Source organism: Vanessa cardui, chromosome 9 (genome assembly GCF_905220365.1).
Source record: "Vanessa cardui chromosome 9, ilVanCard2.1, whole genome shotgun sequence".
In the NCBI taxonomy this organism is placed as follows: domain Eukaryota; kingdom Metazoa; phylum Arthropoda; class Insecta; order Lepidoptera; family Nymphalidae; genus Vanessa; species Vanessa cardui.
The window spans coordinates 7,006,198-7,025,299 of record NC_061131.1 but is presented as its reverse complement, the minus strand read 5'-3'; the positions used below and the strand labels follow the sequence as shown (position 1 = coordinate 7,025,299).

The following is a 19,102-nucleotide window of genomic DNA, read 5'->3' as shown; positions in this document are numbered from 1 at the left end:
CAAATAGTTGTCATGAGTTTCATTTGACACTATGTGGTACGTGTACTACTTATATAATAATAGCTACCCACTTGTTACATGTCAAATTAATGATACAGTTTATAAGTATAACAAGGATTTACCACACGAGTTTTATTTTAATAACTTACATTTATTTGAATTTTATATTAAGTATACATGTAGTTTTAATTGACGTAGGTGCAAACATTCAAGCATCTTTTAAATAATTGACTGCAGTGATACACATACGAAAATATTACCAATTAAAAAATAATAATTAAAAATAACATTTTATTTAATTTATGTATATACTTAGTTCAATTTCAAAATAAAAATGTACTTTATTCAAGTAGGCTTATACAAACAGTTTTGAATAGGAATGCAGATTCTACTGAGAGGAACCGGCAAGAAACTCAGTAGTTACTCTTTTTCTATTTTTTAGCGTACATACTAACTAGATCATAATATTATTGTCACTAGGCGCAAATTATTATCTTAGTCAGTTGTGTGGAATTGCTTTATGCCAACAATAAGACTTAGCCCACACATGACAACGGGTTAAGTTAAATAAGAGCTTGTTGAAAGAAGCAGATTCGTGTGGCATTAAAGAAATATCTCACGCCAATGACTCAATGTTATCATTAGATTTACACATTTCTATCGTCATGATTTTGCAAGAATCCAACTAACTGGTGTTCAAACACAAAGAAACGATATTGCCATTAAATCAATTTTATGGATAAGCTATTTTCGCTACATTTTATAAATACAATTAATTTTTATTAGAATTTATATTCATAGTATCCTATTATATTACACAATGTGACATATAATTTGAACTTTTACTATAATTAAACACGAAAATATACAGAAATATACAGAACAAAATTATTAAAAATTAATTAGTTACTGACAATACGTGCCGATAACAGCATGAAATATAAAAATTCAAACATATTTTAGTTCATTTTATAGCACAATGTCTTAAAGTAAATTGTTACTTTCCATTATACTAAGTAAGAGAAAAATGACTCCATTAATTTAGCGCATGTGAGATATAACATCCGTCAAACCAGACTACATGAATACGAAGTTTAATGCTTATTGGTTGAATAATTAGCAACATTTGAGATACAACATTTATCGAAAAATGCACAAGCCTTTTATTAATGACACCATTTAGATACCAAGACGAGATGAGAAATATTTAAGGTGATCTTCCCTCTAAAGTCCAAGTATTTTCTTTAATCACGAGCTCATAATTTCCTTTTATTTCGCAATGACCAGTACAAAAAGTTTTGAACTGATGACCCGATAACGATAATTTTTTAATTGTTTTGTCGTGTGCGTTATTGCATAATGAATACTCTTTAGCCACAATTCGAACGAGTAATCGGTTTGTAATTATACTACAGTTTAATAATGCATATTGTAAATCGCGCACGAATTACGGTATTCGTTTCTTACATAAAATATATAATGGGTTGAAAATACTAATAAAATATATAAGGTTTTTTTTTATGATAGACGCTGTCTACCGTCTATTCTAATCTAACCATAACAGGAAAAAGGCAAATAAACAAAATTTGACAGAAAATTGTCGCGATATCATTGGTCGGGAGTTAAAAATTTATTAGAAATTTATGAAATTCGCTATGGATTTACGACGAAACTGTGATCATAATTTTAGAAAAATAATTAAAGTGGAAATAAGTGTTTAAGTGCAATAGTATTGTATTATGAATAGAGATATATTAATCATATACTCTTAATATTACACAATATAGCTGAGTTATTGACAAATCGTATGCAATACTCTAAATGTATAATACATAAAATATATTTTGTTTATCTTTATTCCCTCCATTGGCATAGCCTATACCAATAAGTTACGTTAAATATGTAAGTTCTGCGTGGATAGAACGTTTTAGCAGATTTTTAAAAATACTTTAATTTTAAAAACTTTTGTATTTCAAATACTAATACAAAAAGTAACATACAAAAGGTTCGCACGAAATCATCATAAAAGTGAATATTTCATAAAGGTAAGTGAGTGGCTTTCCAACAAATGTCCCACAACAAAGAATTTCTGTTTCCTCCTTATTTTATATGGATATTCTTACATAATGAATATAGGTTTACTATTTATGTCCATATGCTTAAATACAGCTCTTCTACATGACAGTAGGAAACAGTAAAAGGACGGGAAAGAAATTAATACGGCTATGTGTACACGTTTAAAACCTTATATAAATATGTTGTTACCAATATGAATGGCTAAATATAGCGAATACTTGCTCCCATTACAGGCAGTAGGTACACTCAAGTGGCGCCTGCGCATATTGATCAATCGTGTTGGGTAACCACAGCGCTGTAAAATTGTGACCGACAAAATAATTAGGCCTTAATGACACTGATTGTAAGACCGGGATATCTAGAAAATATTATTATAAGTTTATAAAAAAATCCATACCACTTGCAGAATAAATCATCAAATAAATAAAATTTTAACAAAAAGAAAAGCCGACTTCAAACAAAACACTATTTAAAAACAAAAATAAATGCACTAAAAAGTAATAAAAATCATTGCATATTTAACATATTTTTTAGTGTCCTCCTAGGTAAAATGAAATGAAAAATATTAGACTACTTAAAAGTCGATTTACGATTATATAACGTAGTTATAGTTATTGTTATATTTGGAGCCAGTGTCAGCCACGGGCACACGCCTCAACAGTCAAAAGAAAGAAGCGGTACGAGCCCCTTAATTGACCCAGTATATTATCGTATACTTAGTTAATAGGTAATTTGTAAAAAATATATTTCTTTAAGTATTCTAGTATTGTTTTTTGATAGATATACGACAGGGTTTTCTTGGCTGACACCGCACCAATCATAAAATCAAGATTTACTATAAATTAATTATAAAATTTGTATACGTTAAAATTAAAAATACTTGTGACATATTTTTTCAAGCATCGGTAGGCCGTCGTGAAAATGGGCCGCCTGATGGTAAGTGGTCAACTACTAAGACACAAATAGGTACATGGCGGCGTAAGAAATTTTAATAATTTCTTGCATAACCGTAAACCTTGGGTGTCACATATGATGAACTTACGTCGGTAGTTACACAGGCTCATTCACCCTTCGAACCGGAAAACAACAATTAGTATTACTGTTTAGCGGTAGAATTTATGATGAAGTGTGTGTACCACCCAAATATATCACAGTCAGATTTGGAAAAAAAAACCGTTTTTTTTTGTTTATTACTTTATCCTTATAGACACGCAAAAAATTCAATGACATTAAAATATATATTATTAATATTACACTGATTTTGTTCGTTTACTTTATTATGTTTGGATTTTGGATATGCTTAATTGGAATATGCATTTTTATGCATCTTTTTAATAGTATACTTTTTTTAATATTTATTTTCCTAAACTATTCCTTGTATTAAATTATTCCTCCACGTTTATTTTCCACATACCAAGACGAACAAGCATAATCTACCTACCGTTGTCCGTTTTACAACCTTGACATTGAATCCATTGAAGTGTTGATCAACAACTTTTAATATGTTTATACGTGACCTGAGTGTACATCTCTAGTTCTTATTTTTAGGAAAATAAAGATTATAATTCTATGCACACTGTAAATGTTGTGAAACTATTGAACGATCAATTCAGACGTGTGCATTATGTATTTCTAAATACCCTTTATTTATTTATTGTATACGAGATTGCGATAGTCATGAATATTAAAAACCTTTTAACTTTTTATTCGTTGAGAATTATTAAATAATCTACCTATAGTGTAAGATATATATTTTTTCTTTTTCACTAACAAATCTCAACCGACATGCTCGTGTTGTCCTTTGGTTAAGTTTTTGTTTTTTTTTTTTTTTTTAATTTTAATGAGCTTATTTTTTAAATGCCAGCATGTTTTTGTTTCCAGGCAGTATCACAAACTGAATCGGTAATTATAATTACTTTTTTTTTAAATGTGTTAGGCACGATTTATATTTTTATCTTTTTGTATAAAATAATATAACTCTTGCAACTAGTTTTCCAGAAAGACATCGGTAGATTAGGTATTTAGAAAAAAATACAGAATGAACAAGTTTATGAATATGATAATGCATATTTATTACAATACTGGATTTTAGGCATGTTTATTTAATGCGTTCTATATTGTATTAATATAGACATGACACCTAAATTTTGCAAGTTCTGTCAGAGACAAACCACGTCTTTCAAATATGAGACTAAAACTGGTAGGAACAGTTTCCGTCGACTTGCCTTCATTTTATCAAATTAGTGGTGAGTAATCTCTCATTCAGTTTATAACGATAACTTTGATACATTTCTAACATAAAAAAATACTTTAAACAATTCTCTTACTTTTACAATAATGTTTTTTTCAATAAACGTTTGTAGCATGACGCTGAATATAGGAGGCGTGAACAATGGAACATACTTATGCTTGTTTTATCGACTACGAAGTCAGTAAATTATCACCGTGGACATAGAGAAAGTTCTCATCTAGACGTAAACACGGGTGAACATTCGAATGCTGTTTTCCCATGATGACGATAGAAAGTGGTTAAGCGGGAACCTCTACCGTAATGATTTTTTTAATCGCAATTCATAAAATATTATACGAATACTTAATCAAAAATATAATTAAGACCGTAAAATTATTCAATTTCATTTTTTATAAACCAGATTGATACATAATCAAAACCAGAGAAATTGACTGTTTAAGAATTTTACATAATTTTAAGACCATATCAAGCTTTGAAATATTTGATATTAGTATATGAATAACGCACTTAAGCATTAAGGCATATTTGAAGACACTATGTTTGAGGTTTTATTAATTATCGCCCATCCAGTTTGATATAATGATAACCATGAACAACAGCACGCTTTATCTGGTTTTACTCTCAACTTAGGTCGATAACCGGTAAGGCGAGTAAACGGATCCGGGGAGCAAATGTAAACATTTCATACATAGGAGGTGCTGCGGCTAGATATGATTTCTACTGGAATATGTGCCGCTACATATTTTATAACATCATAATGATACTTCAGAAGTACTTGCTATTATAGTCAAAGAAAGGTAATATTGTAAATGTTTATGATATAAATATTGATCCAGTATGGCGTTATATTTCGCAATACGATAATTTAAAGACAACAGCGTGAAATAATACGTTCAAAATACTTCAGTATTTTCAAGTTACGCTAATCGTATATTTTTTGCGAATAAAATTTAAATTAAGTTAAAACTCTGAAGGTAACTTATTGTTAAAGTAAACTCATCTAAGGAGTTGCGTCACTCGAACCAGTTGACCTCGGTTAGATCTAAGTTTCTGACATCTCCGCCTTCCTCGTGTATAAATGTTTCATACCTTTACACAAATAACCAAGATATAGAATGTTACATTCAACGAGCAAAACTTGATAAAGAGTAAAATTCACGTTAATAATAAACTGTTCTTGTGTAAGACTCCAAGTGATATCGATACCAGTCTCAGTGGCGTTTGCTTAAGTATTGCTATTCAATGAAATTATAGGTGTGACATTTGGAGCGTACTAAGATTGCTTGAGGTACCATACACTCTATTTGCATAGTTACTTCATCGAAATATAAGCCTTTAGTTGAGCAGTCACGACAAGCTTCGATATTACTATAATATAGTAACATTATCTTGCATTATTTTATTTTACACCATTAAGTACCTACATATGAGTCAAAGTAGAATAGGGCCACTCTAAGTCTATTTTAACTCGTGGGTGTCGTTACAACCTACTAATGGATTTTATTAAGCATATATATATTAATAGCATTACGTATTTATGCGTTTTTATCATCCGTGTGACTGCAGGGAAACAACTTATCTACAAAAGCGTTTACAAGGTAAACGCCAAATATGCGGCCGGTAGTGAACTACCGAATCCTTATAAATGACTTATACTGCGACCCTAAAAAATTGGGTTGACAAACAATATGTAATATGTTGGTAAATAAATAAAACGTGTTGAAGTGCAATTAATTGGCGTTCAGATAAAGTAATAATATCATAATGATAAAGATCTCGAAACTCACTTACTCAACGTTGACGATCCCACGCTTATGACATTCGATTATTTAGCAATAATCTTTTAATATTATTGCAATTTAAAAGTAGCAGGTACTTGATAATGTTTATGTTAATATTGCTTTGCTATTTATTTTTAGCACTTCAATGAACTAAAACTGAAATAAATTTATCATCAGTATATCTGATGGCGTGAATTTGATACATGAAGCCAAATAACGTACAATGATGACTAATTTAATGACTTTTAATTTTTATGCCCATATGGGACGAAAATTGTTAGGGTAAACGTAAGTTACAGTCACAAAACCATTGACTGTACTATACATTTTGTCTATACTTCCAAATGAATTATATGTGTAATCATATTTATTATTATTCGAAAATTTTAAAATTTAATATTATAAGCCATATCGTATAATATAATGGATGCGCCAGTTAGTAACGAATAATATTAAATGTCATACTATATGTGATTATGACATAGGATAGCCAGGTAGGGCGATGGGAAGGTATGGCCTTCGTATAATTTTGGTGCCAAAACACTCTCCAAAAAAACCTAATAAATTATAATTTTATTCAAATCCAAATTTATAGATGCGTTGATCCTCCAAAGCCCCTCCTCTCACAAGACCCTGGTTACGCCAATGTAAGGTTTTCATGGCAAAGATAATTGGCACGTCGAAAATAAACCGTGTGAATATATTGAAGGACTTATTTATTTCAATTGTCATGAAACAAGAAATTTAAATATACCTTCGATCTTATCGAGTTGCGTAATATTGTATATAAATTATTTCATAATATACCTAATTGTTTATTCAGTAATTACAATAGTAGTGTTGGTCTCCAGCGGTTGTGAGAAAGAGTGGAGTGAAAGCATTAATAACACGTCAATATAGTAACTGCTATCACAATTGGTTACATGTACACGATAAAAATTGTTGCGTTCATTAACAATGCTTTCCGAGTTTTTTCTTAATAGCTATAAAGTAGGAATCGATTGATCTTTTATGAATTATTAAACTTTCTATAGTATTGATTTATATACGCATTCCTACGCAATCGATCATTTGTAACAAGTTAATTTAAAAACTTTGTAAAATACGAATATCCAAATGTAGCTCAAGTATATAGTCTCGTCTATGGAACGATATGATTTAAATTTAGTATCTACTTTTTGGATATATCAAAAATTCTGGGTATCACTTTTCATCCTTAGGATACATTTAAAAGAGTTATTTTTTACGAACTTTATATAAACTTCACTTAATGTAAGAAAATCAGGACGCAAACTTAACAAGGAAGTAAATTTTAACCTACTTCCAATAGTTTGAAACTTTGTAAGTATCTACAACGTAATTCGCATGACAATAACAACAACTTGGTGCCATTAAACTGATCTGATAACGGAACTCTTCCATGGCCACTAGTAAACCTTTCGAGTTTAGTTTATTTGATCTATTTTGACAAGTCCCGTATATAACACTCCCAAGCGCATAGTTTTTTTTCTTTTTTAAACTTCAATTTATTGAATAAAGAAATATAACTCTGACCAAACTGGCCATAGTCAACAAACGTGACACATATGCAACACCGTAGATAAGCGATACGAGCCTCTTGATTGACCCAGTATATTATCGTATAAAAGGTAATTTGTAAAAAAACATATTTCTTAAAGTATTCTCGTATTGTTTTTTTTTATATTACAGGGCCTTCTTGGCTGACACCGGCTCCAAATATAACAATAACTATAACTACGTTATATAACCGTAAGTCGACTTTTAAGTAGTCTAATATTTTCCATTTCATTTTACATTGGAGGACTCTAATTCTTTTGAATACGCGAATATTTTTATTACTTTTTATTGCATGTTCATTTGTTTTAAAATATTGTTTTGTCAAAAGGCGGTTTTTCTTTTTGTTAAAATTTTTATTTTTAAATTAGTGCTGACATCAAAATATGTTTATTAAAAAAATTAAGCCTATTGGGAAATCAAAAATTACAATTAAAACCATAATTGATAATATTGTTGTTGATAATTGATAGTATTGTATACTTCTGAACGTTATGGACTAAATAAAGTCATTGGATTCTTCATTTGAAGAGGTGACGTATTAAAATACGAATGTCTAAAACGAGTTCGGAAACATATATGTATAGAACGTGAGTTGAATATAGATAAGTGAAATCAAATCAAAATCTATACATAAAATAAAATACTGAATATATTTAAATAATTCCGAGAAAATAACTAACTATGATGTTATTATGTTTATTGCATTATTATTCTTATAAACCTAAATTGTTACCGGATACCATAAACAGTGATCGTTTAAGCGTAAAATTAGGCAACAGCTAGATTATAAGATACCTCATTCGTGTCTTAGCTCCATTCAAAAAACTAAACTTTTAACACGGTCAACGATTTAAGACAAATAGATGGATGCCATTTAAAATTTATTTTTGTTCAAATCACCCTCGATTCCTACGTGACAAAGTTGAAATAAAAATTTAAGACGAATATATAAATTACCCAGTACTTATTCAATTTTGGAAAGTGCACATGAAAAGTTTAATTTAAATGTAGTGTCACGGAGCTGACCTTAGTATGATAAAGGTTTTCCTAGTCGTTTAAACGTTTCTTATTCGTCTGATAGGTACCAATACTGTGTCTGATTAAATATTCTAATCACCTGCTCACTGACACGCTACCAATATGTACGGAGGTGCGTAGGTAGATGCCATATACTTTTCTTAAAACAATGGCGATCGATTATGACCGTGTTATCATTTCAATATTAACGACGTACACCTCACATGCTTTTGTTTTATTGCACTGAAAAAATAATTACGACTAATCCGAAACTTTTAAGCGAATGTCAGTAAATCTCTTTATATTTAATAGCTCTCGACATTTATAAACGCAAGTTTTGTAGATCTCAAAAGCATGAAGCAAATAGTAGGGCGCAACATAAAATTTTATATATTATATATGACAATACCGTAAACGTATATTCAATTATTTTTATTTAAAAGATAGATTAATAGGTAGTTTATGTAGTAATTTAAGAATATTATGTAGGAAACCTTCCTCCACTGTTAAAGCAGGTTTACCTTTATTATGTATCTTCAGTTCCAATACAATTTAATATAATTTAACACTTTGTAGACTATGTATTTGTAGTCTTATGCCAAACTTGTGTCTGAAGATGTTTAGTTTAAGGATGGTCGTAGGTACATAAGGTCTAGAGTGTTAATAATCAAACAATCGACTGAACAGCGAGCATTTGCGAAACAACACAGAAACAATACTATTTGGATCCGGGTCAAATCAAGTGAACGTTAAGTAATACTTTCGGCTTACTTAAATATCGTAAGGTCAGCCTAATAAAGCGCCCAGTTATTAAGCCAGATGCTGTATTGCGTATGTATGTAGTCAAACAAGAACGGTTACATCTGATAAACCGGAAACACGAAACCAGTGTAGCTCTTTTTGAAAGGTATTACGTTATGATCTAGCAAACACCATAATAATATATAGGCGGATAAATACCGAAGAGTTGACAGTAATATTTCTCATTAAAAACACGCACGAGAAAGCAAGAGAAACAAATATTAGCGTTCTTGAATATTTGGATTTGGAACAATGACAAGGTCATATACCTGATCTCGATCCTTCAGCGAAATACATTACGACTGATTTTAAAACGAGAAATTGCTGTATTATTTCTAAGGATTGGTTAATCATTTGTTTTAAACCGTTAAAACCATTGTCAGTTTAAATTCTTAGGATCGATGGTTACAAAGAATGGAGTCACGAATAAAAAATAGTTATACAACAGTTAGGTCTACTTCTTAACCTGGTCAAGTTGGTTATAATAGTGTGACGGGTTGGGGAACAGGCTACTGACTGAATAGCGTGTGATGGATATGAAACGATATTACACATTTATAAAATATACTGAATGAGATTATGTATATGTAATCTACATATTTTTTAGTCTAGATAAGAAATGGAAACAATTCTATTTTGCAATGAATAATTCACTATCAATTTATTTTATGAACTAAAGTTGTAATAAGAAAGTGCCTGTACCACCTAACTATTTATTATGTATATTAAAACATTATATAAATACTTAAACAACTATGCAAATATAAATTAATGTATATAAGGAAAATTAAATTAAGTAATTCACTTAAAACTGATACTATAAATTTTGTAGATGAAATTTTCCCAACATAATGGAACCACAATCTGTGACCACTAATTGGCGCGTGGAAAAGATATAATTTAAAAGTTCACAGACCTAGAGGTAAAAAAAAAATCAGTTCATTTACATTACACCATTAAAATAAAAAAATATTTCTTACAGGATACAAACAATGACCAAGCAAAGATTACAATCGTCGCGGATATATATTGCTAGTTTCCGCCCGCAGATTCGTTCGCGTTTTAGAGGTTGGCGTTCTTAGTCCGTACTTGAGATTCATGCTTGTTTCAAACCAAATTTCATGAAATTTGGTACTGTGGTTTGGTGTGGAAGAGCGGCAAACAGACCGATAGAATTACTTTCGCATTTTAATAGTAGTATAAACGGTTCATAATTGCCATTTATAAACGTTCGATACAAATTATATCGGCGGATATCCTTGCGTTATATATATATCCTTAGGATAATTGTTAACGAAAATAGGCAAACCTTTTCATTGTATTATGTACTTAAACGTAATACTGACGAATATCAATGATTATGTAACAATTTAGGAGTCTACCTATGTGTAAGTCTACCTATGTGTAAGTCTCATTCATTTTATAGGCAAGCATCGTTGAAAATCTACTGATATTATAATTTATAACAATTATGAATATACATACACTATACTATATAGACATAATTGTTATAAAAAATATACGCGACTTCTAAAGTTATTACATAATCATAATAACGAATAAGTATTCAATTCGTCAAAGTATATTACGCAAGTAATTAATTATAGAGCATTTTGCATCACTATCTATGTAAATTTTTAGATACATTTAAAAAGTTTATCAAATTCAGCATCTATCGCTATGAATTCGTTTTTTATTTAATTTATTAGGTATTGAAAAAAGCTGTAATATTATATTGAAAACATAAATATTCTAGTATTTAAAAAAACGCATTTGAATCTACAATATTTACATAGAATGTATATTTAAAATATATGACATCCTATGGTCTTATCTAAAGTACGGCCAAACTGGACAAGTTATAATTTCTTACATTTGATTATATTATACAACCGAGGCGAAAGTAAAACGCGCCGTGTAATAAACTTTTTAAAGTTGGGCTACGAATTCTTAGCTAGTTTCTCTGATGAATATAAAACGAACGACATTACAAATAATACGTCAGACTATAACAATATACATTCCATTTATTTTACTTGTAAAAACTTAAATTTCACGTGTCTGTTATTACGTTTTTGACTTTTATTTACCATATTCTAATGTTCTTATTAATATTCTTTGAAAAATGAAGTAGTTTATTTTGACAAACAATGATTAATTTGCGGTAAAACTTTTTGCAAGTGTATACGATGCCTCTTTGTGCACATAAAGTATATCAAGAAATTAAAAAAAACTCGAAAATCTATAACGATACGATCGAATACTTTAAATATTTAGTGTTTTTTTTTCTTTACAATATTGGTTCAGGAATTCACATTTCATAATAAGTTTACAATTTTCAAGTCCGAAGGAATGAATGTACTATTCCATCGTTGTAAGTTTATTATTATTTATTGTGTATGAACATTGAAAACAGAATTATCGAGTACCGGTTGTTTTTGATTTTCATGTTTTCAATTTGTCTTCGTTCAATTGTCTCAAACAAAACATTGTAGTCAAACCTATTTGTATTGGAAGACATAATACATAATTATACATATCTATAAATCGTAGGTAGTGTAGAGGATGTACCAAATGTATTGGCTTTTGCCCAGTGCAAGTCGTTACTAATCGTTTATAGGACCTATGTGTGTATGAGTGTTTGTGTATGTAAATATATGTGTATAAATCTTTCTTTAATTTCAATGTCTTACCTTGTAAACTGGGAGCGGACGCGGGTGCCGACGGAGTTGCGGGTTGAGGTGTCGGTGGAGCTCGCCTACGTCTGGGAACGTGTAGACCTGGCGCCGAGGCTGCTCTCGTCGCAGTTCTGAAGCCAGGAGCTCGATACCGAGCTGATTTTACCGGCCCCGCCGGTACCGTATTGGTGCCGGTGATAGACGGAAGTCGAGGCAGTGATCCGGCACGTTGTTCTTCTTCAGACTATAACAAAAACAAAATAGTTCTAATTATGTCGAGTGACGTTACTTGAGAAAAAGTTTTTATATAGGCGTTTATATATAATATTGGATATCAGAAATTGAGTCTTGCTATTTTAATAGTACATATTATTATATATTAAAGACGTACGTATTGCTTAAACTATTAATGTTGCTGATATGAATTTATTGATATAGATAAATAATTTACAGATAAGTAGTTCTATATTGCATGCTTGATGTTACTACGAGCAAATCTATCGGTTCGATTAATTTTCGACGAACGCAATAAGTTTGTGATCAAATATTCAGTAGTGTATTTACACTACACACCACCAGCTTATACAAAAAATGTACCTGCTACCAATAAGGTTTACCGATAAGGTACACTTGCGATTGCGTCTTACGGTGGAATATATGATAAGCGAGCGTAACTAACAGCAAAGGCTTCCCTACACAACCAATGTCCAATAGACTCCACAAATACATTATTTTTATTTAAAAAAATGGTAATTATTGGAATGGTGATGACATTAACAAAAATTAGAAAACATTCTAATTATTTATTTTTGTTTTAGATTTCTAGTATGTATGTATTAAAAATATGATTTAGATATTTAATTTGTTGCTATAACGATAAAGCAATTATTATACAGCCTGAGAATAGAAGTATATTTTGATGATTTGCGTATTTGTAAGTAACTATGTTTGTTTTCTATTGGATTATTCAAATAAATGTAATTATCCACCATTATTGCATGAATGCAATACATAGCTTACAGCATTAATTACTCACATTACCAGCAATTATGGTAATTATTAGAAATTCTTTGTTATTTTTGTGCATGTATTGTAATTATAAATTTATGTTTTGACAATTAGTTGCATAAGGTGCCAAATGTATCCTTTGAATATATGTTTGTTTGTATGGAACTTATTAAGTTTTATCTTTATAGATTGATAATTAAAATTGTTAGATTGTTTTGATTATTTTACATTTCTACAAAATAAGTTGACGCGGCTAAAAGCCAGCGTCATCATATCACAGGTATCTGAAGATCTTATCTAAACACTAATAGATTTATTATATATATGAACGCTGTTTTTTATCATAAAGATAAGTGTCATCGAATTTTATAACTGATTGAGAGATTGATCGAAACAAAAGTATGTTGTTTCTTGATGGGACTACTAATTGTGATCTGTAGCTTTGCATGAATTAAATGATAAATGACGATAGTACGCCCTGTCCTGCCTCTTCGTAGAATTCAGTTATGTGTGGATGTTTATATGTCAAGCGAATTTTTAATGTTTAGTAATTAAGTTTTATTTAGATTATTTGAGTTCAGAAAATATTAAAGTTAGTAAGTTCAATGTAATATGAGTTTTAAGCTTATATTTACTAACCTATTTTATGAGTTAAGATGAGTGTTAAAATGTAAGATTATGATGTTATGTTAGCTAGTGTTTTTATTTTGTAGGTTTATTGTAAAGTTACATTTATTTTTTATTGAAATAAATATATTTTAGTAAATTAATGATTCTTACCTCTGCATCAGGAGCCGACGCACGTCTCCTTCCTCGCCATAGGCGGTCTTCACTACCACTGATTGCCCCACAACTTCTTGAGTGAGACTTTTGAGCTGCTAAGTCGGCAACGCCCGGGGATCGCCTCGCTTCACACCCACCACCACCCAGTGTTCCGCGGGAGTCAGCCGCGAGCAGAGCTGACTCAAAACTACCACGCCACGAAAACCTTTCACAATCACTCGCAACACTTCCTCGACTCGCCGCAGCCTCGAGGATATCGTGAGATCGACTACGGGCTAAAGCGCCTGGCTCCGAAGCACTGTCGTCATCCGTGCTCGGAGATGCACCACCTGATACTTCATGCATTAACGCTACCAGTCTACCGCCAATATGGCGCATTACTTTCCCAAATAACGGCGGTGATCCGTCTCCGGCTCGTCCTAACGTCGCCGCTAATCTTTGATAAGCGCCAACAGCATCTCGTTCTAGAGACCCCGCTTCACTGTTGCCGCGATCAAACTCATCAATTATTTCTCTACAGCTGTCAGATATTTGCTTTCTTAGGGCTGATCGGTTTGCTGCCGTACCTTCCAAGTCGGAGCCGGCGTAGTCTGAGGAGTCGTATGAATCACTCCACGTGTCTTCACTTGACAGATATTCAACAATTTCACGAACTTCTTCGTCTCGAATGCCGGGTACGGTTTTCATTAATCGAGTTAATTCACTTTCAAAATAAAGTAACTGCGGCGGCTTTGGCGGGCGTGGACTCTCTGTGTTGGATGGATTGGATGTGGGGGTTGAGGTTCGAACGTTCGCCGTATTAATCATTTGTTTGAAAAATTGACGCATTTTTGTCATCATGAGGTTCGTTTCCTCATCGGATGACCAATTATTAAAGCTATCTTTTCTTGTTAATGGACTCGGAGGGGGTCGGGATGAAAGCGGTCGTTCTGGACGTTCATCAACGTCTTGCCGCACCTCTTCAATTATTTCTTCAAGCTCAGTTTTAGGTTCGTGAGATCTAGCGAACTCTGAACTCGAGTCTCCATTCCTTAATAAGTCGTCACAGCTTCCTACAAAACCACTATCTCTACTTGTTTGTTTTTTGGACTCTGAGAGCTCAGATCCTAAGGGTGGGAATTCAACTCGTGGTGACGATCTTCCATCTTCTCCTTCTGAAACAGACCTTGTATCATCTCGAGTTTCCTCAGGAAATTCAACAGACTGACGCCTTTCATCGGCTGGTGAACCACGTGGCTTTTTACTTTTTTTTCTTTTTGTTTCACCTTGCATGTCCAGTCTTTCAAGGGATTCATGTCGGTCTTCTGTTTCAGTGCTAGAGCCATCTGAAATTTCCTGATTATCTTGAGAAGGTTCATCGCCAGTTAATAAGTTGTCTAAAGATGAAGAGTGTGACCTTGGTGTTCCCCGAGCCCGAACTAAACGCTTTCGTCTTTGCTCGGGACTTTGTTTACCTTCACTATCGCTTCCGACACTTCCAGAACCATCAGAATCGCGTCGTTCTTGATTGAAACCCATAAAACCAGACAAAAAATAGTTTTCTAAACGCGAGGACACAAGTTCATCACTATCGACACTTCTTTTCGGTTGTTCCGTATCAACTATTGATTCATCACCCTCACTACATATGCTAGATGTTTCCGAAACCGGATCTTCATCATCCCGAACGTTCCTTCCGTCCCCTAAGCCAAAGAAAAAATATTTTTCCAGTTCAGTAGCAGAGATGGGTCGTTGCTTCTTTGTTGTTGGTTCCGTCTCACTCTCTTCACAACTTTCTTCGACTATAGTATGCAAAGTAAAATCTAAGGAACGTCTACAGTATGCAAAATCGTCCCCTCGAGCGGGCAACGTAGCCTCATCTCCCGAATCTGAGTCCGAAGGTGAAGTGGCATCGTCGTGGCTAACGTCCTCAACCCACGAGTCGTCATCTGCGAGCCCCTCCTCGAGGCACACAACCGCCGAGAGAGTGTCGGCATTACTAACAACAGTCACTCCACCTGAAGGTTGCGCCGATTCGTCGTCGGATAATCGTTCGTTTGTATCGTTTTGTTGTTCACTAGCGCCCGGTTCCGGTTCGTTTTGCGAGTTTGTATGATGCACTATAATGTCACGCATGAGCCGCGTCGTGTCTGACGTGACAACGGAGACACGATCGTGCGTTATCATAACGCGGCTCGTGAAACGCGCGGACCCGTCCGCTTCGGCCGTGCGCGAGCGGCAAACTGTTGTCGCTACAGGTGCGCCCGCGCTCCCCTCCGTCTCGGCGCAAACCGGCCGCGAACCGTGCATTTTCTCCTCCCCTTGGTCCTCCATTAATTCTTTCTTCAATAACTCACTGAGCGTGCGTTCAATACCTTTAAACAAGTCTATTTTTTCATCGCTCTGTGACGGTAATGGTAATAAACTTGTATCCGCTTGTTTTAGTTCCGGCGAGGGTGATAGTTTTCGGTATGAGTCTTTTTTTATTTCACTCGAAATATTTTTATCATAATTATAATCATAGGGACACTCGACAGATACTTTTATATTACAGTCCGAGTTAAATGAATTATCTAATGAATCGCACTCGATATTTTCTGATATGCCACTGGTCCGGCTATTGTCTAAATTACTTTGATAATCCAAGCTATTCGTGTAGTCGTCACTAACTGTATTAAAACTATTGAATTTCTCACACATTTCACTTTGAAGCATATTTTCATCACAGAACTTTATAAAATTAGTTTGTTTACACTCATTTTCACAATTTTGTTCACTATTACTATCAAAATTAATCATCGGATAATTTTCGGAAAAATTAACTGACCCTAGAATAACGATGTTATCATTATTTTCCGAAATACTTCCATTTGCAGCCTCCGGCTCAATGTTAATGTTATTATCTAAGGGCATTTCCACAGCCATTATTTCTAAACTATCGGATTTTTTGTCATAAGAATCGTCACAGTCGATTCCACTGCTGTCTGCATTATCTTCCATGTCTGAGGAAGAATCCGCGGGATTAACAACAAACACACGTGAAAATTGTCCGCCTCCACCCCCTGAATCGTCAGAGTCTTCGTCCGATGTCGCTGGTTCTTCGGGGGCGCCACTTCTGAGGTCATAACTTCTCCGTGCAATTCCGGTCTCGGAGTCACTTGAATTTGCAGATTCATTTGATGATGCAAAGGCATTCTCCGCATCGAGATGGTCTGGCATTGTTTCCACAGTTTCCGACAAAATGGATATTGAGTCTTCAGCGATGACTTTTATTCCATCTGACGTTTCATGTTCGACTGCGCGTTCGATAATGTTATCGTCCTTATCGTTATCAAGAGCACTTGTTGGCACTTGTTGCTCGGACTGTATCGCTTTATCAGTTTTTTCTACAGTCATTTCGAGTCTATTTTGCGGTAAAACGGACGCGGTGGCGGCAGCGGTGACTGCGACGGCAGCGGCCGTCGTGAGGCGGGCGAAAGCCGCAGCATCGAGAGGTGGAAAACCCGGATATGTATTCCAATGCGGAGCTGGCGGCGTCTGTGTTGGGAAAGCAAGAAGGGCCGGCCAGAGCGCCGCGGGAACCGGTACTGGCACGGGTACAGGGACAGCGACTATACGAGGTTCGGCGCCGCAAGAGCAAGTGCGAAGACAGGCTTGCGGTGTATGTTTTGTGGGTGGTGATGGTGGTGGTAGTGTCTGCGCCGCCGATGCGCCCGGCTCGAAGTAGTCCCAATCACAGTCGTCGGGCGCGGGCGGCGCAGCAGAAGACGCGGTAGATGCTGAGTCTTCCGTGTCTTCGCGGCACGATGAGTCGGAGCTAAGGAACACAAGGCGGTAGTCTTCGGGACGCATGCGACCGGCCTCTGGTTCACTTACTTCTCCTTGCTCGTTATTGACGCCCCAATCTAAAATTCAAAGAAAATACAATTATAAATAAATATTACATAAACTATACTCGTAATGTATTAAAACAATTATTTCTAAAGTGTAATAAAACGACAGTGGACTTTGTTGGAGCATTTTGAGTGGGCGTTAGAGTCTGGTTTATGAAAACAAGTACAATAACAAAATTAAGTAAAACGAACCTTTCTACGGTTTTTTTATTTACAGTTTAATATCAGTTACCCTTATATGGTTAAAGCCAATTATAATGAAACAATAATATTAAACAACTTTTACAATCATTGTACTATTTATATTACTACTTTTAGTAGTATTATTTAATTAAAATCGTAACATCTTGGTTTAACAAGTTTATTGTACCTAATCTAACTTTAACGTTAATAAAACAGTAACGATGAAGCTAGTCAGTATGACTACTCCTGTAGATATTTAAAGGCAAGCGTCAGTTTGACAAATTTCTATTAAATACTGTAAGGCGTTCTGCTCAAACGTTATAAAGTCAGTTTCGTTGTTTGTTACGAAATGAGAGAAAGAAGATGAAAACAACCATCAATAAGTAAATTTATAAAAGTTAAACATTTAATACTGAAATATCTTAATTAAATATTGTTATATTAAAAATGTTTTGAAGGACCTAGTGTGTTAACATCAAAATACTGTCACAGTTATAGAAATATACTTAATTATTTTATAATTTTATTAATAATTAAGGAAACTGAAAAATAACCTAGTTCATATTTTAAACTAGTTAATAAATTTACTTATCAAGAATTGCAACAATTAAATCGATGCTTTTAATATATAATAATATATAAGTTGTTTGATCTTGTATTAAATAGTTAATATTTGTTTTGTTCGGACGTAATAAATAATTTCGTATTCGTATATAAGACAGGTAACATTAAGCAGATACGTGTTTCGGAAATTATAAACAAATGATCGGAACATTAATAATAATTAGTTATTTGCCTCATAATTTTCCGTCTTCATCATTGCAAACGCTACACGCCATTTTCATACAACGTGAAGTTACAATGTAAAATGCTCGTCTCTAGAAAGCACCACGGATGGGTGGCCCGTTCAACGTCGTGAGTCGAAAGTAAGGTACCACACGAGCCAATATCATAACAAAATATCTATGATATTATCTGAATAGAGCAAGATTATTTGTTTACAACATAATACATATTATTATCACCGAATTTTACTAAAGTTTAATTACAAAATGAATGGAAAAATCATAATGT

General features: G+C 33.4%; 1 protein-coding gene across 3 annotated transcripts in view; it reads right to left on the bottom strand.

Moving 5' to 3' along the window:
- The window catches only part of LOC124532519, a 60,803-nt gene that overhangs the window by 14,015 nt on the left and 27,686 nt on the right, over positions 1-19,102 (bottom strand). For all 3 annotated transcript variants that reach the window (XM_047107446.1, XM_047107445.1, XM_047107447.1), the window contains 2 exons: positions 13,971-17,857; positions 12,198-12,426 (listed from right to left, as the gene is read on the bottom strand). In XM_047107446.1, coding sequence (XP_046963402.1) covers positions 12,198-12,426; positions 13,971-17,857 — 4,116 coding nt within the window. The remainder of the gene's footprint in view (positions 1-12,197; positions 12,427-13,970; positions 17,858-19,102) is intronic.